General features: G+C 40.1%; 1 protein-coding gene across 7 annotated transcripts in view; it reads right to left on the bottom strand.

Annotated features, from left to right (window-relative positions):
• The window catches only part of LOC127441320 (protein strawberry notch homolog 2-like), a 52,028-nt gene extending 27,104 nt beyond the window's left edge, over positions 1-24,924 (bottom strand). Inside the window, exons 1-18 of one of the 7 annotated variants that reach the window (XM_051698585.1) lie at positions 24,712-24,924; positions 22,085-22,270; positions 20,764-20,843; positions 20,316-20,403; positions 9,970-10,146; positions 9,666-9,740; positions 9,479-9,578; positions 8,422-8,582; positions 7,307-7,440; positions 6,715-6,805; positions 6,354-6,497; positions 5,903-6,020; positions 5,527-5,632; positions 5,211-5,364; positions 3,139-3,315; positions 2,877-2,974; positions 2,475-2,557; positions 2,172-2,354 (exon numbers count right to left, since the gene is read on the bottom strand). In XM_051698585.1, coding sequence (XP_051554545.1) covers positions 2,172-2,354; positions 2,475-2,557; positions 2,877-2,974; positions 3,139-3,315; positions 5,211-5,364; positions 5,527-5,632; positions 5,903-6,020; positions 6,354-6,497; positions 6,715-6,805; positions 7,307-7,440; positions 8,422-8,582; positions 9,479-9,578; positions 9,666-9,740; positions 9,970-10,146; positions 20,316-20,403; positions 20,764-20,843; positions 22,085-22,213 — 2,098 coding nt within the window. In that variant the 5' untranslated portion in view covers positions 22,214-22,270; positions 24,712-24,924. Of the gene's footprint in view, positions 1-2,171; positions 2,355-2,474; positions 2,558-2,876; positions 2,975-3,138; positions 3,316-5,210; positions 5,365-5,526; positions 5,633-5,902; positions 6,021-6,353; positions 6,498-6,714; positions 6,806-7,306; positions 7,441-8,421; positions 8,583-9,478; positions 9,579-9,665; positions 9,741-9,969; positions 10,147-20,315; positions 20,404-20,763; positions 20,844-22,084 lie in introns of all 7 variants that reach the window. The other 6 variants (XM_051698587.1, XM_051698586.1, XM_051698584.1 and 3 more) reach the window with 6 other exon arrangements.
• Between the last annotated feature and the right edge of the window lie 584 nt (positions 24,925-25,508).

A 25,508-nucleotide genomic window follows, 5' to 3' on the forward strand; every position in this document is an offset into this window, starting at 1 on the left:
TGTCTCTATGGTGCTATGAAAATCCAATGGCGTGAGTTGGGGGCGGGACTATCTCTTTGTTTGACCAACAGCAGACAGGAGGCATACTTAGTTTATTTTTGCATTTCCATTTGGTCATTGTTAAATTTTTATTGTTATTATTATTTCTTATTTTTTATTATTATTATAACTACAGTAAATTTTACATTTTACTATATAGTTCAGTGTTTCCCCTATATGCATTCAGCAGCGGCCTGCTGCTGAGATTTCACATGGTTCATTAATATTTTTTATGCAAAGTAACGCTTGCTAGACCTAGTCAGCTGTGTGCTTTTTACACTGTGCACAGTTGAATGGGGCTGGTATGAAACAAAAGGGACCCCACCACATACACATTCAAATACACGCACACTCACAGTGATGTCACACCCGCAGTCCAACGCGAGAGCGTGTGCACACAGGTCAAGTCCTGGAACTCGGCGCAGGTTTTGCGCACACATTTAATCATTCCTGCATGTTCCAAGTTCATATTGTGGGGAATTCCCACACACTTTTATTCACTTCAACATGTAGCTGAGAACTGGTAAACCAATCCATTCTGTTGAACAAATTAAATCAATAATCTCGTCTTTGTATCAAACTGTAATTCCAGAATCTGCGTGAATAAATCAGCTCTTTCACGACCCTCTTCGTGTCCCTCTCATGCAGCAGCTCATTGAACGCTTGTTGAGTTTAATGCGAGCGTGCACAGTGAGGAAGTCTCAACTTTAAACGGCCATTTTTAATGTAACTGGTGAGGACTGACTTGTACTCTTAAAGTGATGGTAATTCTGTCATCGCTTGCAAACCTTTATGACTGTCTTTGTTCCACAGAACACAAAAGATGTTAGGGAGAATGTTAGTTTCAGTCACCATTCACTTCCATTGTATGGGGGGAAAAAGAGATGCAGTGACATCATACAGGCTTGAGGGTGAGTTATGACATCAGAAATGTCTTTTTTGCATGAACTGCCCTTTAACTCCCTCTTAAAGTATTTGATAAAGGTACTGTATTTTCCAAGAACAACTACATAAAAGTCAGCACATGGTTGCATCACGTCTTGCTGGAAAACAAGTGATAAAAGCCCCCCCACCCCACCCCCCAGTGCCCTACAAGTGTCAAAAGCCCTCAAAAAATAAACACACATGACAAGGCAAACATGTATAACCAATCTATAAATATTTTAAGGTTGTTTTAAGCTATTCCTCCACTGACGCACACAAATACAGAAGGTTGCTGGTTCAATCCCCACAGCCACCACAACTGCGTCCTTTAGCAAGGCACTTAACTCCAGGTTGCTCTGGGGGGATTGTCCCTGTAATAAATGCATTATAAGTTGCTTTGGATAAAAGTGTCTGCCAAATGCATAAATGCAACGTAAATAAAATACGGGTCAGGCGTTACGGGCTCATGGACGCGGGCACAAGAGCACCGCTGCTGAAAAAAATCCTAGGGCAAACACTGCAGTTGTAACATATTTCAGTTGCAGTTTCTTCAATTTCAGGCATCTAGCTTTTATTTGAATCATGCTTTTGTTTTGACGGGTGGTTTTGACAGAAGCTTCACTTCGTCTGATGGATAAACAGTTTGCTATATGGCCCAGTGTGATCATTAAAGCACAAATGCTGTGATTAAATTATATAAATATATAGTCTACATGTGCTGTGCGCTTCACAGTGGATTAGTGCTCTGCTTTGTCATATCATACAATGGGAATGATTCCCAGTGTCTGTGGAGTTTCCAGTGTGTCAGAGGTCGGCTTCATACATTCATTTAAAGCAAGCAGCTCGAATGCACACTAAGATTGCAACCTTTCGCGGTTTAATAATCACACTAGGACATATTACAATTTAAATTTGATTGTGCATTTCAGTTTAAAAGGAGTAACACAGCACATGCTCAAATTTGAAACCTGCCGTGTGTCAGTCAGACCACTACTACAGAAACACTGGTTTTGTGACATCTTTTTTTATTTTAGCACCGAATTGGTACCAAAATACTGGTACTTTTGGCAACACTAAAATCATCACCATTATATTAGTAATATTCAACATATCGCCCAGCCCTAATGCTGTTCAGACTGTAAACAACCAAAACATGTCTGAACAAAAGGGAAATGCTTTTATAATGTCAGTGGTTTTAGTCGACGTACCAGCTGGGCCGTTGATGTGATTGACGAAGATCACATCGTCGTTGTCCTGTAGTGATTCAGGGGAGGAATTTGATTCGCTGTCAATCTCATCTGAATCGGAGTCTGAATCGTCACTGATTTTAATAACTCCGCCCACTCCCACACAGTGCTTTGGAAATTTTGAAGGCCGGCTCCTGGGCTTTCCTTCAGAACACAAAGAGGTGGGTTTGAGAAAGACAGACGCCTGGACAGCAGCACAAACCCACACAGACCAACCAATCAGATGTTGGATGAAGCATAAGATGAATAACGAAACAGACTCACGTTTCCTTTTGCTCGCGGCACTTTTCTCTCTCTTGGGTTTCTCAGTTGGAAAGTGTTTTTGTACCAAGGACTGGAAAACACCCCTGCAGGAGAAAACCCCCCCCAAACAAAGCCAGTTCACTTACACTGACTCATAACCACAAAGCTATAATGCCAAGAATATCATCAGCTACCCTTGCAGGACTAACTTTGTTTTTATTCTAAAGTCATGTGTCTCTATATAAAATACATGGACACAGACATTGGTGCTAGACACATCCTGGCTAATTCCAAATTCGTTTAAAATGTGGCGATCAGATCACAAAACACACTGTAGCCCGTTTATAGCTGTATTTAGTGCAGTCTGCTCGTTACGGATGTTAAAAGCAGGTGTAAACAAGGCCTTTGGATTTAAAGACTCACTCAGCAGCAGAGACGAATCTGTCCAGGTGTCCATCGTTCTCGTCCAGGACCTCTCGAGTACGAGCCTCTCCAGTGGACTGCAGGCCAATTACGATAGACTGTTTGAAATGACACAGAAAAGAGGGAGGAGACCAATAAAACAAAACTTAACTATAACAAAACCGAGAAGGATGTTATATCAGAGCGGAAGGTTTCAGATTAAACACTTGTTTGGGCCTAAAGTCTTTTCGAGGTTCGAGGAAAATTTAAATTGCAGACTCACCTTGCCGCGTTGGATCTCTTCCTGAGCAAGTTCGACAAGACGACGGACTTTAGCAGCGATACAGAGATACTTAAAAAACCTCTGATGTGATGACCAGAACTGACCCCACAGAGACTTACGAGACACCAAACCCAAAACATCTGCCGCTCTGGTAAACAACTCAAGAGCTTCTGCCCACTAGAGAGAAAGAGTCAGGGATTAAATAGGTTGCAAAATGTATGGTTAAAGGAATAGTTTCCATTATCATTATTTAGTCACCCTGGTGTTGTTCCCAACCCGACTTTCTTTGTTCCGTGCAACACAAAAGGAGAAATTTCCAATAACGTACCGGTACGGGTCACTCTTTTCCATGTGCACTAGAACTTTCATGCTCCAAATACGGACGGATTAGCACTAGGCATGTAACGATACACAAATTTCACGATACGATACGATGCATAGCCTCACGATACGATACGAGCACTCACAAATGTTATTTTCACTCAGAAAATAAGTTTGTCTACACTCTAGTAATTTATATTTGTATAGCACTTTTCACAATACACATATTTTTAAAGCAGCTTTATAGAAAATTTTGCCTTGTTGTCTGGAATTCCTCTGTGAACAAGCTGAAGTGATTTCTCCTTTCATTATTATTTTATTTAGTGGTGAAAAAAAAAACTTGAGAGGAACCTGACCACTGGTTTTATGATATATGCACATAATCCAATATTATTTAGCGGCTTAAAGCAAAAACGATCAGCACACATCATTTGTTTTGCTCTCTTCCCCTTTAATGAACTTTAATGGCGTTATTACTGGCTTATAACATGTGCACAAGTGTTGTTCTCAAAGCTGTTCACATTTCAAAGTCAATAGCAGATAATTATAAGTCTCATGTAATCGTGGGTTTCTTATGTTGTCGGGTTTTTGAATAAGCTATTTTTTTTCCTCCCCAATTTGGAATGCCCAATCCCCAATGCGCTCTAATTCCTTGTGGTGGCGTAGTGACTCGCCTCAGTCCGGGTGGTGGAGGACGAATCTCAGTTGCCTCCATGTCTGAGACCGTCAATCCGTGCATCTTATCACGTGGCTTGTTGAGCACGTTACCGCAGATACGTAGAGCGTGAGGAAGCTTCATGCTATTCTCCGTGACATCCACGCACAACTCACCACGTGCCCCACCGAGAGCGAGAACCACATTATAGCGACCACGAGGAGGTTACCCCATGTGCCTCTACCCACCCATAGCAACCGGGCCAATTTAGTTGCTTAGGAGACCTGGCTGGAGTCACTCAGCACACCCTGGATTCGAACTCGCGACTCCAGGGGTGGTAGTCAGCGTAAATACTCACTGAGTTATTCAGGCCCCTCAATAGTTGGCCTGGGTAGCTCAGTGGTAAAAGACGCTAGCTACCACCCCTGGAGTTCGCTAGTTCGAATCCCAGGGCATGCTGAGTGACTCCAGCCAGGTCTCCTAAGCAACCAAATTGGCCCGGTTGCTAGGGAGGGAAGAGTCACATGGGGTAACCTCTTCGTGGTCGCTATAATGTGGTTCGTTCTCGGTGGGGCGAGTGGTGAGTTGAGCGTAGTTGCCGTGGTGGATGGCGTGAAGCCTCCACACGCGCTATGTCTCCGTGGCAACGTGCTCAACAAGTCACGTGATAAGATGCGCGGGTTGACGTCTCAGATGCGGAGGCAACTGGGATTCGTCCTCCGCCACCCGGATTGAGGCGAATCACAACGCAACCACGAGGACTTAAAAAGCACATTGGGAATTGGCCATTCCAAATTGGGAGAAAAAGAACCCCCAACAAAACAATGTTAATTTTGGTAAATATAGCGTTTTACTAGACATCCTAGCACCCTCTCGCGGCCCCCCGAATATAGACTACTTTTATGATGTTTTACCGTCCTTTCTGAAGCTTTAAACTTCAAATCCCCTTTCATTGTAATTGCATGGAAAAGAGTGACCATTACATTGTTTATAATATCTCCTTTTGTGTTCCACTAAAAAAAGTAAGTCATACAGGTTTGGAACAACACAGGGTGAGTCAGTGATGACAGAATTTTAATTTTTACTTGTCTCTCACCAGTCTAGCTGCTTTGTTGTAGACCAGTTTAAACTCTTCATCCAGTGTTATCTCCTCAATACGGAAAGACACACCAGAAAAACTCAGCTGCCGTGCAATATACATGCCACTCACTTTCATATCCATTGCGACAATCTCCATGGCACCAACCCCCCTGAAACACAGTCAGTAAGAATTGTGCAACTGTTCAATTGCATATGAAGATGTTCAATAAAATCTGGACCTTGTGGTTAGATTAAAAGACACCATAAGACATGGATATACTAATGTTTTGTGTTATGACAAGCCCTGATCTCTACTCATCATGAACTCTAACCTCTTCTCTATAGCGTGCAGGAAGTCGTCAAAGGTCTTGAACGGTGTTCCTTGCCCCCAGATCCCTAACCGGCTCATGTAGATCATGTTCTTTGGCTCAGAAGCACCTAGAGAACAAAAATGTTAATGGCGAAAGAGAATTAATCCTCAAAAATGAGATTTCAATCCATGCAACTCTTTTGGAATTGCAGCTTAAGCAGTTTTCACACTTGCTTTCATCGAGATGAATGGGAATGCTTACAGATTGCACTCTATAGGTGTTGTAGATCCAAATGCAGGGTCAAATTTGACTCGTCTCAAACACACTTTTAGCATGAAGACAAAAATCGCTCTATCTGCATACTGCGAGACAATATATCTAGAAGCTCCGAACCCACCTGTGGCACTAGCGTACACCACTCTCGCCCGGGGCAGTTTACTCTGCAAGTCCAGCACGGCTTTACCCATCTTGGTGGAAGTCGCGTTTTTTGCCTTATGGCACTCGTCAAACACAATCTGACAGAGGTTAAAGGTCAAGGGTCAACAGCTATATACTTAAAACACACTTGAATAAAACATCTAATCCCAGATTTCTTTTATACAGACATTTTAAAGTGGTAATGAAATGGACAAGATTTTATTTCCTCTTCAGTTGAAATCATTGAGTTTGATATAAATATAAAAACACACTGTAACTTCAGAACTATAAGGGTTTGTTCACACAGCGAATAAATCTGATTTAATCTGAACTTTAAGGCTGATTGTCCGCACTGTCATTATGCAAGTGATGAAATCGGATCCCTTTGTTCAGACAGTCGTCAACATTTTTGAACTGGAAATGAAGGATACGACTCCGTCAAAGTTGGGTCGGCACCAGTCCAGGATCTGTTTGAGTCTGGTGCGGTGCTGGCCGCCCGCCTGGCTCTCTCCAATCAGCGCTGAGTATGTGGCGAACAGAACGCCCTCTGAGGTAGCCGTGTCTCCATATTTAATCTGTGTGAAAGAGGACAAACACACAATCAAGCCATGTGCCATTTGCTGTGTATCTCAAAATAGTTGTCGGTTGTAAATGGTCAGAAAAATCATTTGAAGCGGTTCTTCTTTTAATGGGTTTAATGGGTTCAACTTTTACCGTCCTTTTCAGGTATGACTATTGGCTAATGTCTACGACACTGATTACAATACAGCAGTGGTCATTCACATTTCAAACCTTATTTAAAGCAAAAACAGGGATGTTGGGAGCGTCAATGTCTTTGAGATCTCGCTCAGCATCGTACTTCAGGTCATTCGAGACACTGAACCTAAAACAGAGAAGCAAAAATCTGTTACAATTCTAGAAACTCACTCTGTTATGCGATAGTTCATCAGATCGAATGGCTAACAAGTACCAAGTTTAATTCAGGTTAAAGGTTTTAAATATCACAAATTAAACTGTAGTTTAATTCTATGGCCTATACTCAGCAAATAAAAACTTGAGGGACTTTATTATGGAGTGAATGATGAATACAAGTTGATGTCACAAGAAAAATGATTCATCACTCACTTTCTTACTGGCATTCAATTCCCCTCAGTGTTCTCACCTGAATGACATTTCATAATTTTGTCTTTTCTCAACAGGCTGTATTTCCATAATTATGACATTTCTGTTATTTGTGTTGTTTTTATATCTAGTAGCAAAGCTATAACGTATTTGTTACAATTCATGCCGGACTCTACAGCACTGACTATAAATATTATTGCTATTCAAAGCACATGTCAGCATGTGATTCAGATGTGTTTGATTGAATGTGGATGATCGTTACCATAGTGCTCTCTTCCGACCCTTTAAGAAATTCTCCAGTATGATTCCAGCCACAGTGCGACCTTTCCCAACACCTGCTCCATCTCCAATCAGAAACCCCGCTCGCTGGCCATTCTGAAGAATCACCTCGTGTTGCTGAAAAACAAAACCACAAATGCAACTTCAAACATTTACACAAAATTAAAAAATCAGCTTTTGAGTGGAAAGGAAGAGCACTCAGAGGGAAGCGCAGAGAAAGGAAAGATCACTGAGAGAAATGAACAAATGTAAGAGCCAAAAGTGAAGAACGCTGAGAGGGAAGAGAAGAAATGGAAGAGCCGAAAGTGAAGACCACAGAGAGGGGAGAGCACTGAGACATTAGAGTGAAAGTAAAGGGCACAGCATGGAAAGAGCACTGAGACAGAAGAGCTTGAAGTGAAGAGTGCATTGAGGGTAGAGAAGAAATGTAAAAGCTGAAAGTGAAAAGCATGGAGAGGGAAGAGCACAGAGACAGAAGGGTCGAGCGAAGAACACATAAAGGGAAAAGCACAGAGATAGAAAAGCTGAAAGTGAAGGGCACACTGAGGGAAGAGCATAGAGACAGAAGAGCTGAAAGTGCTGAGCACAGCATGGAAAGAGCACTGAGACAGAAGAGCTTGAAGTGAAGGGTGCATTGATGGTAGAGAAGAAATGGAAAAGGTGAAAGTGAAAAGCATGGAGAGGGAAGAGCACAGAGACACAAGGGTCGAGTGAAGAGCACATAAAAGGAAAAGCAGAGATAGAAGAGAGACAGAAGATCCAAAAGTGAGGAGCACATAGCAGGACGAGATGAAATGGAAGAGCCAAAAGTGAAGTGCAGAGAAGGAAGAGCACAGATACAGAAGAACTAAAAGTGAAGACCACAGATAGGGAAGAGCACAAAGGCAGAAGAGCTGGAAGTGAAGAGAGCAGAGAGGGTAGAGAAGAAACTGAAAAGCTGAAAGTGAAAAGCACGGTGAGGGAAGAGCACAAGAGACAGAACAGCTGAGAATGAAGAACACAAAAAGGGGAAAGGTCGAAAGTGAAGAGTGCAGAAAGTGTGAAGAGACGTATGAAATATGGAAGCGAAGAGCACAAAAACAGAAGAGCGCAGAGTACCTGGCAGGCATAGGTGATGGCCTCCAGCTGCAGAGCTGACAGCTGACCAGAGTTAATGGTGCTGTCTGGAATGGACAGTGTGTATGTGATGTCTGGAGGAGGGACACTGGACAGTGTGTTGGTCTCCACCACAATGTCAGGGTGAGAGATTCCAATAGTAGCTGCCCAAATGCGAACAGTTTATTTGCCACTGATGCACCACAAAATAAGAGATCAAGTTGAATGTGTGCTGTAGCAGGGCTGGGCAGTATGATACTGTATATGCATCATAGTTTATGTCTGGTGGCTATACTTTTGAAACAGTGAGTAATGATTGGCCCCATTCACTTCCTCTGTAAGTGCCTTACTGTCACCCAGGGACAAGTTGAATAATTTTTTGGGTAATCAACATTATGCAACAAATGCTGTCGATTGAGCTTAACTTGTATTGAACCTGGAATATTCCTTTAATTTACTGAATTATCAAAAATCAATTATGAGGGGGCCTGGGTAGCTCAGTGGTAAAATACGCTAGCTACCACACCTGGAGTTCGCTAGTTCGAATCCCAGGGCGTGCTGAGTGACTCCAGCCAGGTCTCCTAAGCAACCAAATTGGCCCGGTTGCTAGGGAGGATAGAGTCACATGGGGTAACCTCCTCGTGGTCGCTATAATGTGGTTTGTTCTCGGTGGGGCGCATGGTGAATTGAGCGTGGTTGCCGCGGTGGATGGCGTGAAGCCTCCACACGCGCTATGTCTCCGTGGCAACGCGCTCAACAAGCCACGTGATAAGATGCACGGGTTGACTGTCTCAGACGCGGAGGCAACTGGGCTTCGTCCTCCGCCACCCGGACTGAGGCAAATCACTATGCGACCACGAGGACTTAGAGCACATTGGGAATTGGGCATTCCAAATTGGGAGAAAAAGGGGAAAAATCCCCCCCCAAAAAAAAAATCAATTATGAGATTTAGCGTTACCGTGATATAGAATTACTCATCCTGTAAGGTAAGATTTTGGTCATACTGCCCACCCCAATTTTGTAGGTTTATATATAAATATGATACAACATGTTTGTTTACATTTAGATGGCTTGTATTCAGCGTATGTGTCCGCGTGCCCTAACTCCTCTGTTTCTTCCTCATCTGCCTCCTCCTCTTCCTCCTGTGGGGGTGGAGCAGCCTGTGAAAATGAAAGAGGAGGGGGTGATGAAATGTGATGAAATAGAGACCAGAGAATTAGATGAGAAATAAGGTAGCGCTAATCTACCTTAAGTCCTGCCACTGAAGCGGAATGGATTGCGCTTATGTCATCCAGCCTGCCAGGAAAAGCACCCAGAATCTGCTAAAGAATATTAATACAGAGATGCTAAGCCAAGCACTCACACAAATGAACACGAGTAAGCTGAACCTCTCCTTTTCTGTAAATCATGACAATTTTATTTTTTAAATGAACTACCCTAATATGTAGTACCTAAAAGATTAAACTGTCAGCCATTATGCCTTTTTAGTACTTAAATGTTTTGTTCAAGATAGATTTTAAGATTAACGTGGTACAGTGCCGTGTAAAATACCTGTTGTCTCTGACTGTGCCCAGGTATATCCCAGTACAATTGTGCTGCGGTGCCCTCAGTGGGTAACTGTGCCAAACTGTCGATGCAAAACCCAGAGGGGTCTGCATACTCAGACAGCGTGTCAGACGGCGAGGAGAACAGAGACGTGTTGGACAGCTCATCTATACCTGACAGATCCTAGACAAGAAATAAAGAAAATGAGAGATTAAAGTAACTTCAAAATAACAAGTAGCTGTTTTTAAGACAAATACATTTCCTGAAATACATCACATCGCTTTCACTTCACTTATTCCGTCCACTAGGCAAAGCGAGCATTTCTGGACGTAATGTTTAAAGTCTGCGGTAAAAATGCTGCTCATAAAATCATCAGGTAGATGATGCACAAACTGCGGGTTGTTTTTCACAACTCAACACATCACTTCAGACGTGGCCAATGTCCAAAAAAAACACTGGTTGTAAATCTGTCAAGAGATGCTTTTCATTACTGGAAGCTTCAACAGTATAGGCAATATTTGGGTGAACTGTGCACAAACATATTCTTCTGACGAATTGATCCAGAAGCTTGCTAAATTATATCTGACTGTCTATTTCTATTTCAACTGCGCAATCCTCGACTATATAGTAAACTTCAACTGTGGGCAAAGCTAAAGGATACTAGGAGTCTTACACCGAATAAAGGCCCATTCCATCTACTGTGATCTTCCATTCACAGGTGTTATGGGCTCTTGATAGTGCTTTATTGGATGTATTGTTCAATTTTGTTCTATTTATATGATGGCGGGCTGAAGATTATATAACAGTATATCGTTCTGAAACTACTCCGTTCCGACAGTAAGGCTTCCAGTTGTCCATATTTTCCATTTGCGAGAGCAAATTTTCCATTAGGCTTGTCAGGATTGAATGACGAGCCTATAACTGTAAATTCTGTCAGACAGAAAGAGATGAGGAGCAGTGTGATGATATGTTCAGAGAGCTAGCACCACATGCTATAAGACCTCACAGCAATAGCTGGATCATACCGGTTTATACAGCTTACATCATTACAATTTGCATATTACACTATGAATATCACAATAGCTTAAGACTTTCTACACTGGAATGGATCAACTGTTGCAACTTGCCCATACAATCCAGCGTAAACACAATGTCAGGATGTCTCAATGTCAGAACCCTACAGGGGAGCTTGTTAATGTGCGAAAAGTAACACGTAAAAGCATGCAAATGTCACTTTTGTGACATGCATCTATCAACATATGTTATTAGATTATATATAGAGACATATTTTAAGTGTACCCTTTTTTTGGTAAAACAACACCACCAAAGCATTAAATTCTAGTGACTTTGAGAGAAGAATTTTATTATTATTATTTTCTTGAGTATGTATAGCATTTATGTAACTATTGGCTAAAGCATTTCTAAAAGAGTTGTTTTTCGGGGCTTTTTTCACCATTATGAGGGAACTGTTAGGACATATTTTGTCTAACCTTGCAAAATATGACAATATGATGTTATTATGTTACATCGAATACTTCAAATTAATAAATTCCTTAAAATACATGTTCAACTTGAATAATCAGCTACGTAAGTGGTTACCTATAAATTTAATTGAACATCAAATAACTTCATGTGATACGTAAATACTAGGTCTAGAATAGAAAAAGAAATATATCCGATGTTACAAAGAAGAAATAGAAATCATAAGTGGCACTTTTTTCTTGTGCCCGCACATTTTTAATTTCGGGGTCATTTCTGTCACCTTCAGTGGCATTTTTGCCGAGACCTGGTTAATTTCTGACCCCGGTACAGACCAAACAGGTTCTTGCGCTAAAACAAAAGCGCAAGACATGTTTTTAACAGTTCTTTTACAGCGTCTAAAAACACAGCAAAAAGACATTCATCTAGCATGTTTATATGAAAAACTATTTAAACGAGGACAGAGGATGCTTGAGTGAGGATGCACAGGTGGATTAATGAGGAAATCTATTTCGTCAAAGCACCTGACGCTAGGGATGAGCACGAGTACTCGGAAGTGACAGCAATGATCGATCATGAAAATGATGATCAAAAATGACAATGCTTGATGTAACTTTTCACTGAATTCAAAGTTCAGTGACAACTACCTGACAACTAGACTCTACGTATCAAAGAGGGGCCTTATTTTTAATTTTAAGATTGATTACGTTGTCATTTTCAGCGGTGCCTTGATTGTCAACAGAGACGTCTCATAGCAACCAAACTGATAAACGATGCTGCAACGTTTAACATTTGTTCTACAGGTTTACAATAATCAAAAGAAAGCTTAATCCACCATGTTTTGAACATATGTCTCTGTACATGTTTGCAAAACAGGTTTTATTGTCATATCAGAGTTTCACATTAATTATGTAGACTGTGGTGTCTCGCCAGAGTTTCATAATGAACCAAAAATATTTTTACACTTCTCATAATAAGATAAAAGATCTCTAATGTTGTGTTTTGCTCCGTTGCTTCGGCAAAGCATCTCTCAGTCAGAGTCAGTCAGTCAGCCAGCCAGTCAGCCATTCCCCCCCTCTCTAATTCCATAGAAGAATGAGCATCCCTGCTGTTAATGATGGCGATGGAGGCTTTCCTTTATTTAACTACCATACATAACATGAAATAATTATCATATGACAATAGCCTCCTCCCCTACCCAGTGCAGTTCACATTTCTGTCGCAGAGAATTGAGTTGATTGCATAGGTACACTAACTAGGTTGTGCATCAGTCATAATTTTAGAAAAACATACAACTTGTTTTTGACGTGTTACTTGAGCTTGTAACATAAATGTCCTTTTTTCTCTCCGGACAAGTAACTTTTTTACTCGGACAAGTGAATGACCAATTTATTTGTCCGGAGGACAAGCACATGACAATGTTCAATGTCGAGCCCTGGCTCAAATGTATGCTCTAGTAGTCGATTTTGTGTTTTGACTATTTGTGAACTGCGTTAAACACTCGTTCATGCTTTGTGGGTGTGACTTTTTTGCCATGTCATCACCATTTATGATTAAATTACTACTAGAGCACATAATTGTTAACAAGAGCACAAAGTTCTTCATAGATCTAGCCTCTTAATTTTGCTCTCAAAGTGCGTCAGATTGATGCATTTAACTTTAAAATGTACAAAATTGTCTTACGGGGGAGCATGACCCCGGACCCCTCTAGAGGGTCCGAGGTCCACCCACCACAGTCTCACAAAATCCTGTGGGAAACTTCATAAAAGTGAAGGTTTATCATTGACTGTAAATCTCCCTCAGTGACGACATGTTTGCGTGACACACCTGCATCTCGCCGTAATCAGAGCTAAAGATTTTCGCATGAGTTGTAAGTCCAACGTAAAGTGACGTTCCATTGCAGTTTTCCCAGTATGAAGTTTAAAATTCCAATTTAAATGGGAGAGAGCATGAATCATCACAGCAACAAACTCCAACAGAGCGCAGCGTGACTATCTGTCCGGGGCAGAGACGGCGCTCTACACTCTGGAGAAGCGTGCGCACACAAGGCGAAATCTTGATAGAGCACAGCTGAATGTTACACAACGCAGGGTCTTCAAAACTACGCAACGATTATGGCATCACGCCAACCGCAGTTTGCAGTCACATTCAGAAACAGTGGTGCACACTTACTAAGCTTATTACGGTAACCTGAAGGAAGAACAGAGATGCACGTTCTGATCATTGTTTCATTGAATTGACCAGCGAGTCTTTACATAATGACAAAATATCATGCATTATATTTTGATTATGCTCTCTTTTGTTACTTATTGTAACAGACTACATTATAACAGCCTATAATAATGAACAGACGTTGGAACAACGAGACACAATGCAGCAGCGAAAGACGTATGACATATGTACATACTGTATTTGTACAGGTCTGTACAAATTGTACGGATTGACGTCTTAGACGCGGAGGCAACTGAGATTCGTCATCCGCCACCCGGATTGAGTCACTACGCCATCACGAGGACTTAGAGCGCATTGGGAATTGGCCATGCCAAATTGGGGAGAAAAGGGGAGAAAATAAAAAACAAAACAAAACAAAAAAAAACTCGAAAACACGCCACGTCTGCTAAACACAGCGGTGGTGTGCACACGTCCAGAGAGCTTTTACAGAGAGTGGTCTACCACTCAAGGGCAATTTTATTACGTCCATAACCCAAGTTCATTCCCTGATCATGGAAAAAAAATTGACTAGACATTTTCGAATGTCTGCACTTTATCTGCAGGGCTTTTTACGATTATACATACAAATGGTCCGATATACTGGCAATGAGTACATTATATATGAAGTTAAATTTCATGTTTTCACCGCAAATATCACATCAGTAACGCTGTAATTGCCCTTAACAACAGCAATTTTTAACCGGTCAGCAACTGTGCCAATGGTCTGGACCCTCGATTAATTAAAAGTCTTACTTGAAGTCCTGACGGCGAAAATCAACAAAGTTTATGCATGACGCAGAAACAGCAGTGGTGTCATCCAAGGGAAGGTTGAATGACACTTGTTTGGGTGAAAAGTGCTTACCGAGAATCCCCTGTGTTGTGCATTCTCGATAATCACTTTTCACCCAAACAAGTGTCATTTAATCCCAGATGAAACATTACACCCCCCCATTTTGTTTGATGGATTTGCACAATTTACTTGGGTCACATTTTTAGCTTGGAAAACATTTAATTACGGATTAATCTGGAAGAATCACATCCCTGATATATCTAGGTAATTAATTATAAATGTGCATATTAGTTTGTTATATTGCCGTTCAGACTATATCCTATATGCTGATGGATTTAATTTAATCAATTATTGGCCGATAAATCAGTGCACCCCTAAAAATAAGATTTTAATTATTGATAAAACTGATTCCACCCCTACTCACATCATTAAACTTTTATAGACAGTTGACCTGAAGACATGCGTTCTAGTCAAACATATATCGACAACTGATTGAAATTCAAGATTCAATGAAACAGACCACAGGAGAAAGCAATCAGGCCAAAAGAGGAATATGTAAGCTAAAATTAATCAAGAGAAATCCTGCCAAATTATAAAGAATGAAGGGCTCTTTTCCAGTGACACCACAAATCACAGAAAACCAAAACCGGCAAAATGTTGTTTCATAAGGTGTATGTATTTTGCAGCCTTTGGCATGCCAATATGTGCCTCCAACACAGATGTAAAGAAACTGGAGCTGAACCCTTGGCAAGCGCAGTCCTATCTGCTCAAAGTACATGCCCAAAACTGCAATGTGAGCATTTGACTGAGGGTGCCAGGATGACTTCATCCACAGAACCACAAGATTCAAAAAGTGAAACTTCACCTAAACTCTAAACCAACCCATCAGGGTGTGACCTGTGCATGATGACAGGTCACTACATAAATACACTGTTCCAAAAGTCTAATATTCAGTCAAATAGAAAACAACTCTGTGTGTATGTGTGTGTTTGCCTGGGGGTTGGGTGGTCTTCTTTCAGGAAATGATGCCTTTTCTCGAGTGTGACCACAATTAAGGCCCAAACATTGTCTATGTAAGTACGTGAATGCAGACGCATCTTGCAACGAAAGCTCGATTTCACGCATCGATGCGTTGTGAAATGTGTCTGAGCGCTCAAGTCATAACCTAGCACAAGCATGTGCTGTACGTGCAAGTACGGCGCTACAGCGTATTTTCTTTTTTCAATCAACAACTGTCATGGCGGCGCAGCAATCTGAGGAGAGTCTTGCCGAACAAGTTAGATTATACAAACATATTTTTCTGTCATCATCTCAGCAAATACAAAAGCATACACTCAACCATCGACATGTTGACTCCACCACATCCGGTTTCGTGGCGCCTAAAAAACTATTTCGCCCCATTGTGGTCCGAGGTCTGTGACCGCCAGAGCAACACAAGACCGCAAGTAATGCATGTACAACGGGACCATGAGCTGGCCATGCGTTGGTGAAGCGCTCCCATCTGTGTACTTGCGTGAAGTACGTTTGGGCCCTTACAGGCAGCCGAGATTACTTTTACCACATTTGCTGTAGCATGCATTGACCACAGTTTGTGGCTCTTGATAGTACAATATGATAAACAGCAACCAAACCCATTTTCAACATATAAATGTTACTTTCATTTCCAAACATTTCAGTTCAATTTAAGTTATGTGGAGAATTTCTGCTGAATAAAAACAATCAAAATGATAGCTACAACAAATTCTGACTGTGACTGCACATTAGGGCTGTGTATCATCAGCAACGTCACAACATGATACGCATCACGATACATATTAATTTTTAACTTAATTTCTCCTAAACATAATTTTCTATACCAGTTGTTTATAGTAATTTTGCACAATTTAAAACACAATAACGTTGATAAAGCAAAATATATATATTATGTAACCAAAAAGCACATTACTTTTATTGGTGCTTTTTTCTTTCTGCTTTAAAAGTGTATTGTGCTACCCTTTCTGTAGTTTAAAAGATTCTGGCTCAAAATCAAACCCGGTTTTTAAAATGTGTAACAGGTAAGGCAAAGCCTCTAGGATTAAAAAGTCAAACACACCTCACTTGTACACTGTTCTTTTATTCAAATGAATAGTTGTATAGGAATAACATAAAACTGTAATTTGTACATTTAATAGAGCTCATGTAGCCCTTAATGTATGCCACATTCAGAGGATATAGGCTATTCACAATCCATGTACAGTAAAATGCAACTTCTGGATTTGAAGTGATTTAAACTCCTGAGGTGGCATGAGATCATTTGCAGCGCTCACATAAAATCACGCTTTTGCAGACCACTGACATTGAGAAGAAAACTCATCATAAATGCATTCGGTGAGAAGCGCTTTTTGAACGACATTCAACACTTACAATGGAAGTGAACGGGGCCAGTTCGTAAACGTTAAAATACTCATGGTTTCAAAAGTATAGCCACAAGACGTAAACATTATATGTGTTGACGTGCTTTTAGTGTGACAAAATCATACTACTGATAAAAAGGCGTAACGTCATCATTTTTGGATGTAGTTTTACACCAGATAAGGTTAGTAGTAAGCGATCTTTTCACACTCAAATTTCACACTCAAATTTCACACTCAAATGCTGTTAACTGAGCTTAACTTGTATTGAAACTTGAACACTGCTTTAAAGCTAAAGCATGTAACTTTTTCAGTGTTAAAATACTTTCTTCTATACTTTGACAGGCTCGTGTTCGACTGTACACAGACGCCAAGGGTTGTGTCAAAATCGAAGTATACTTTGGGCTTAAGGGTGTGTTCACACTTGTAGTTCGGTTCTCTTGGTCCGGACCAAAAAATAAAAATGATACATTTAGTCCTGGTTCGCTTAGCGTTCACACTGGCATTTTTAACAACGGACCTAAAGATACAAAACAAAAGGTATAAGGATAAGTTCACAACCTGACTGGACAGCTTTTATGACGTATATTTTGCGACGGAACTTGCCGAACATCAAAAACAATGCTGGCTGCTGGGCTAAATGCGCTCATTTGGATTTATGTATATATGGTGGTATTTTTACCAGCTGAGAACAAACGAAGAGCTAATAAAATGTGTTCCTCCGTTGCACACACAAACGAAGATATGCTGCAAGGACGGATGACGGCGGTTCCGACGCCTGTACCGAACAGTAATGGGCAACATAGCTCCTATGATGAGAAGAACCAGGTATGCTTGAGGTCAGTATTAGGCAAATTACTTCCTGTTATTGGTCTGTTTAGACATCTTTGGTCCATGTTGCATTCATATATCAGTCGAACCGCACCAGAGTTCGTTTGGAAGCGGACCGAGACCCACTATTCAGGTGGTCTCGGTCCACTTGTTTGGTGCGCACCAAGGTTCGGATGGCAGCGTTCACACTTGTTCAAATGAACCGCACTAACAGAGCAATCGCAACAGAGTTCGTTTTAATCGAACCAAACCTGCCAAGTGTGAACACACCCTTAGACCCTCTCTAACAAGGTTACTCAACCAATGGCGTGAGCTGGGGGCGGGACTATCTGACTGTTTGAACAACTGGAGGCGAGGGGCGTATTCAGAAAGCTGTTCTGAAAACATTGGTTTATTTTTGCAATTCCGTTCAGTGGCGCAGAAATCAGCTTAAATGTAGCAAGTTGCTACTTTGTTTGGTAACGATAAACAGCCTACTGTTGCATTACTTGTCAGAATATCTGTTTAAGACTGATATTAATGAACAACAGTTATTTATTATATTGTAAATAAACAAATCAACCCTTACCTGTGGTAAAATCACTGTTACACACGGCATCTTGAGGCATATTGCTTTAACATGCTTAGCAGTCAAACCTTATTCTACTGTCATATCTCATTTCTATGCCCTAAAGCACACATAGCAAGCATACTTTCACTTTCCAGTTTCCAGGGAGCGATAGGCAATTAGTGCGTTCAAGTCCTCCTGGGAAGTTCGTGGTTCCGAGGTCGGAAATCGTAAATACGATGTGATGTGCGTTTAAGTTATTTTAGTCAGAAAGAACGGACCTGTTTCACAATTTCATATTTCTTTCTTTCTTTTTCATACACTAGTGTAGGCAGAAAACATTTTAGCACCAATGCAACAAAATGAAGAGTGAAGCCACGCATTAGGTGTGTAATTAACGCTTTATCTCTCTATTTTATCACTCTTGTGCGGCCACATATAATGAAGGGAAGTTGGTCCCACTTTATATTAGGTGTCTTTAACTACTATGTAGTAACATTAAAATACATAAAATACAATGTACTTATTGTGTAACTACATTTTGTTCTGCAAAATTCTTGCAAGATTCATATTTGCAGCTACTGAGGTTGAGGCACGGGTAGATTTAGGGGTAGGATTAGGATTTAGGGTATGGGTTGGGGTAGGCTTAGGTTTAGGATAAGGGATACTATTAACAGTGTAAATACATTTGTAATTAAATCCAGGTACTTTAAATGTAAGTAAAATGCAACAACACATATTCGAATCGTCCGCGTCTGAGATAGTCAACCCACGCATCTTATCACGTGGCTTGTTGAGCGTGTTGCCATGGAGACATAGCGAGTGTGGAGGCTTCACGCCATCCACCGCGGCAACTACGCTCAACTCACCACGCGCCCCACTGAGAACGAACCACATTATAGCAGCCACGTGGAGGTTACCCCATGTGACTCTACCCTCCCCAGCAACTGGGCCAATTTGGTTGCTTAGGAGACTTGGCTGGAGTCACTCAGCACACCCTGGGATTCGAACTAGCGAACCCCAGGGGTGGTAGCCAGCGTCTTTTACCATTGAGCTACCCAGACCCCCAAATTAGTCTATTTATTAACAGCTATTCTTCATCAACATTACAAGAAATGCCTAAAAACTAAACTGCACAGTCAAAATCCACAAGTAAAAATGAATTGTTAGCCATAACATGCTTCTGCCATTATTCTTAAATCGTTACGTGTAATTACGACTTTGTGGTGATGTACATGTTTGCTTAACTCTTAAATACGATCAATCCGACATGATTTGTACACACCATTAGTTCATAATGGGATACTACTAGCGTACCGCATACTGTGCAGTAAATACTGTATACTGCCTTCTATTATTTGGTACAATTACGAAACAGTATGCAGTCTGTAATGAAAAACATTTAAAACAGTAGTCTGCTACATTGCTGTCACAATCCGGCTATGCTGTAATTCGGTGGTGTCCAGAAATATTTCCATGGAAGTTTCAGTGCATTTCATGAAACGCTTAGTGAAATATGAAAGGAATCTTCTCATCAGCTACACTCCAACTCAACATTCATCATTTGTGCACTTGATTTCCGGCATATATAGGCATGTTATGGTTTAAAACTTTCAATTGCAAATCATATATTTTCTAGTTAATGCATTTATTTCTACTCATGTCACTTGTGCAGAAAACACGGTCAATATATTTCTCAAAATGTGAATGCAAGCAAATCAATGGAAATCTGAAATAATTATAGATATCTCTTCTTACCATACATATCTGTTATGCTGTTTTTCCTGCTGTCCTTCAATTTTATGGTGTGTTTCTCTCTAAAGTAATATTACACTCTGATCATTAAACTGCACCATACGAAGGTACAATCTCCTAAAGCTTGCGATGCTTTTGGGAAACGCAGCTCAGACCAGTATCTGATATTTAAAATGTCATGTGAACAACCTTCCAAAAAAATCCGATTTGAGCAGAACAGCAGATTTGGGTCACATTCAGCATAGGCAAAAGACACATCCAGTGTTTGTTTTGAATTATTTTCCGACGGTCAAAGTGAGTCCGCCCTCGGGCACTATCGTAGCAGAAAGACATGATATCCATGACTTACCTGGGAGAAGTCTCCGTTCCTCACGAGGTCGTGAATGTCTATGTCAGACAGGTCCAGATTCACGGAGGACGAGTTTGACTGGAGCTGCCTGATATATCAGAGGAGAGAGACTTGAGGAATACACACAGAGAGGAATTCAGATCAATTCAGATGTTGAAAACTGCGCATTACCAACAAAGTTTAAAACCCTTGTTTTAGTGCAATGGAAGACTGGCAAGTAATTTGATGGTGTCCAGGATAGATTAGCATTTACACTGCAAACTTGATGTAGTCGCATGTGATTTAGAACTTTTTCCGAATGTGGTATTAGTGATCAAAACGTTTCGACAGCATTTACACATGTATTTGCGATCCAATTGTGAATTACCCGAAACAGATGTACAGGTGCTTTACCTGAAGGAGGAGTGTTTTAGAAGTTGAAAGGAAAGACAGACTGTGTGTCACTCACCTCTCAGATTGCATAGGATAGTGCTGGTTGTACTGGGTTTGCTGTGAGAACACCCATGAGTTTGACGGATACAGCTGACTCTGTGAAAACAGGAAACAAACAGCACATTTGACACAGGAAGTGGCCCTTGGAAACACTGTTCAACAGAGATATTACCCATCAACCCAAATATTTACTCTCAGTGCTTGCATTATTAGACTCTGGTGAGACCCAACATAAACTGTGCACATACAGGGTGAAAACCATTGTGTTATAACAGTTCACCACATAAACCAGGTGAGGCAACTCTTTCTAAAGAGAAGATTACCATTGGCTACCAAAGCACTCCAGGGTCCATTCCACTTTGGACAAGGCTCAAGACCTGACAAGAGTAATAATTATGAAGAAAACTGCAGATTTCGTCAGATTAAGAAAAGACATAATCATCATGACTATGAAATTAGAGGGCAGAGAAGCTAAAAGACTCCCAACAGGCTGGTTATTCCTAAATTGGTATCCCTGAGATAAAGTCTGCACCCCAATTGAAGCCTGACGGGTCTAAGGCCAGATTTGGGGCAGTTTTTCATGTGAAACTTCAGGTTTGAATTGGGTCATGAAAAAATGTTCTTATAAATATGATTGATACTTTAATTTTACTTTTTGGTGAATCTATGTTTCATATCCATGCGGTTAAGAAATGTCTGGGTCATGTTTCACCCCAAAATCAAAAGAAATATAGACATATATATATATATATATATTGCATTATGGTGCAAATAAAACCTATTTTTAGGACAATTCTTTTTTTTTTTTTTTTTTTTTTTGCATTATGACATTATTTTAATGAGAATTAAGCACAGTTTTTCCCAGTATTCTCATTACTGTAATGAAAAAAAAAAGGATATATTTTTTAAATTAAAATAAAGCACAACTGAAGAATGAACCACGATAGTATTTGTTGTACTGAATTTAATTTATGTTGATTTCAATGAAAAAAATGTGTGTGTCAAGACTGTATGATTTTCCTTACTGTATTATAGTAATGATAATTATTTGTATTTATTTTTTTGCAAAGGAGTAATGAGCATTTGGGGAGAAACTGTCATATAAATAATGTCACAATGAAAAAAAAAAGTGTCTTAATAATTTTCTTTGTCTTATTTCTGTTTTGATTTTAGGATAAAACATGACCCTTGGTTTACTCGCTCCAGAGAGGAAATAAAAATAAAGCGTGCAATTCTGGATTCTCCATCCTGAGGCTCTTTGTATAGGAGTAACGGTAATATTTACTGCAAACAGCACATTTTAATCTAAAACATGTGTGTTTGTTTTGATACTTAACTGTATGTACCTCCATGGAGCTTGTGAGAGGAGGACTGGGAGCGCTGAAATTCGGGCTCCCCAGCTGAGGGCCCTCAGGGTGCAGATAGTCCTCCGTTTCCATGACGACAGACGTGGCAAGACTGGGCATCAGACTCAGAGCAGAAACATGGTCACGTGTCAAACGCCCGTCATTCACCAGCCATTTCTGAGAGACAGAGAAAGAGAAAGATCTGTCAGCATGCAATTTATGAGACGGTTTCAAATATTGAGGCTGGTCAGACGGCAGATATCCATAACTGAATCTTACGTGGAAATAATTACCATATTGTTCAACTTCTGAGACAGAGAAATGCATTTAAAGACAGCATGAATGAGAAAACTTTTTGACCAATGATTTTCCATAACTTTTTCAGTTGTTCATGATTATTATAGAGACTTTTTCAACGATGTAATTTCATTGATATTTCTAGGGTGGGTTGTCGGGCACTAATCTTTGGAATCAACACATTTAAATGATTATGAAAAGGACACAAATTACTCCATTAAGACCATCAATGGATTGAATTTGTAACACTGTTTTGTTTTTGTTTTTTTTACTGTACACAAGCACATACAAAGACTTGAAATATTTTAAAGGAGAAGAAAACTAGAAAAATGTCTATTCATTCATATTTACTAATATAATGACATTTCCAGGCCTGTAGACAGACAGATATAAAATACAGTTGAAGTCAGAAGTTTACATACACCTTAACCATTCCCTGTCTTAGATCAGTTAGGATCACTACTTTATTTTAAGAATGTGAAATGTCAGAATAATAGTAGAGAGAATGATTTATTTCAGCTTTTATTTCTTTCATCACATTCCCAGTGGGTCAGAGGTTTACATACACTTTGTTAGTATTTGGTAGCATTGCCTTTAAATTGTTTAACTTGGGTCAAACGTTTTGGGTATCCTTCCACAAGCTTCTCACAATAAGTTGCTGTAATGTTGTCCCATTCCTCCAGACAGAACTGGTGTAACTGAGTCAGGTTTGTAGGCCTCCTTGCTCGCACATGCTTTTTCAGTTCTGCTCAGATCGGATTGAGGTAAGGGTTTTGTGATGACCACTCCAATACCTTGACTTTGTTGTCCTTAAGCCATTTTGCCACAACTTTGGAGGTATGCTTGGGGTCATTGTCCATTTGGAAGACCCATTTGCGACCAAGCTTTAACTTCCTGACTGATGTCTTGAGATGTTGCTTCAATATATCCACATAATTTTCCTTCCTCATGATGCCATCTATTTTGTAAAGTGCATCAGTCCCTCCTGCAGCAAAGCACCCCCACAACATGATGCTGCCACCCCCATGCTTCACGGTTGGGATGGTGTTCTTCGGCTTGCAAGCCTCACCCTTTTTCCTCCAAACATAACGATGGTCATTATGATCAAACAGTTCAATTTCTGTTTCATCAGACCAGAGGACATCTCTCCAAAAAGTAAGATCTTTGTCCCCATGTGCACTTGCAAACTGTAGTCTGGCATTTTTATGGTGGTTTTTGAGCAGTGGCTTCTTCCTTGCTGAGAAGTCTTTCAGGTTATGTCGATATAGGACTCGTTTTACTGTGGATATAGATACTTGTCTACCTGTTTCCTCCAGCATCTTCACAAGGTCCTTTGCTGTTGTTCTGGGATTGATTTGCACTTTGACATTTTGAATGCGTCTCCTTCCTGAGCGGTATGATTGCTGCATGGTCCCATGGTGTTTATACTTGCGTACTATTGTTTGTATAGATGAATGTGGTACCTTCAGGCGTTTGGAAATTGCTCCCAAGAATGAACCAGACTTGTGGAGGTCCACAATTTTTTTTCTGAGGTCTTGGCTGATTTCTTTTGATTTTCCCATGATGTCAAGCAAAGAGGCACTGAGTTTGAAGGTAGGCCTTAAAATACATCCACAAGTACACCTCCTATCAGAAGCTAATTGCCTAAAGGCTTGACATCATTTTCTGGAATTTTCCAAGCTGCTTAAAGGCACAGTTAACTTAGTGTATGCAAACTTCTTACCCATTGGAATTGTGATATAGTCAATTAAAAGTGAAACAATCTGTCTGTAAACAATTGTTGGAAAAATGACTCGTGTCATGCACAAAGTAGATGTCCTAAACGACTTACCAAACTATAGTTTGGTAATATGAAATCTGTGGAGAGGTTAAAAAATTAGTTTTAATGACCTAAGTGTATGTAAACTTCTGACTTCAACTGTATGTGTATGTTTAATGTGAATTACACCGTAAGTACATATGTCATTTTATTCTCACGCTATAACACATATCTCATGTCCACTCAGCCAAAAAAAAAAAGGAAAAAAAAAAAAGAAATAAAAATATTATATTAAAATTTAACCATTTAAACATGTAGAGAGAAAAAAAACTCAATTAATTCTGACTGAGCGTGTCAACATGAAAACCTGTAACTAAATATCACTGGACTCACAAGCACATCATTTTAACATGACACCCAGTTAATTTGGATGTTTTTTAATGAATTAATTTAAATGATGTATTAGTGAATTTCTCAGCTGTCTGAGTGTTTTTATGACTTACTCTACTGATCTATTGTTTGACTTGTGCTAACAGGCTAACCTGACAGAAAAGTCACTCACCGCGTGATAACTAAACTCTCCTGTCCTCGATACCCCTCCACGACCACTAACGGCCACTCAATCTGCCTTTGTGTTCACCGGTTAGGGTGTTTTTGAGGGGTAATCCATATTTTTCTCCTCCTGTTCGGTTGTTTACCTACTTCCTGGTCGACGTCGCCATCTTGATCTGAGGAAGGAGGGATGACGTCATCACGCACTCAACCCGCGCGGCAATTGGTCAATTTTGTGAATTAGAAAAAAACGAAAGAATATTTTTTTATAATTGCCTTTATTTGTAAATAAAGATTTGATTTGAAAAATATTGTGTTATATTTTATTTTAAAGCTGATATTTTGCCATTTAAAAACTTTTAGCCCATATTTACATGATGCGGGAAATCATATAATCATAGAGCAGTATGTACTGTAAAACAAATGTATTTACTTAATTTTTATTTTGCAAGTTTTTACACAGTTTTTCTAAGTAAATTTTAATTTTATACATTTAACCCATGTGCGTCAATTTAAAAAAGTTACCCAGAGGTCCTTAGTGGACAAAAATCTCAGCGTCAAAAAACTGCCATAATAATATTATATATTAATATTAATTTTTTTTTACCAACATCAGTCCTGATCATAACTACCAAATATTCTTTCATATTCAGGATTTTAACCCTTTAAATGCCAATTTGTTTATATAATGCCACTGTTGTTTTTTACACACACACACACACACATACACACACACACACACACACACACAACACACACACACACATTTCTGAATACACACATACAAAACACACTGTGACATCCATA

Source organism: Myxocyprinus asiaticus, chromosome 5 (genome assembly GCF_019703515.2).
Source record: "Myxocyprinus asiaticus isolate MX2 ecotype Aquarium Trade chromosome 5, UBuf_Myxa_2, whole genome shotgun sequence".
In the NCBI taxonomy this organism is placed as follows: Eukaryota; Metazoa; Chordata; class Actinopteri; order Cypriniformes; family Catostomidae; genus Myxocyprinus; species Myxocyprinus asiaticus.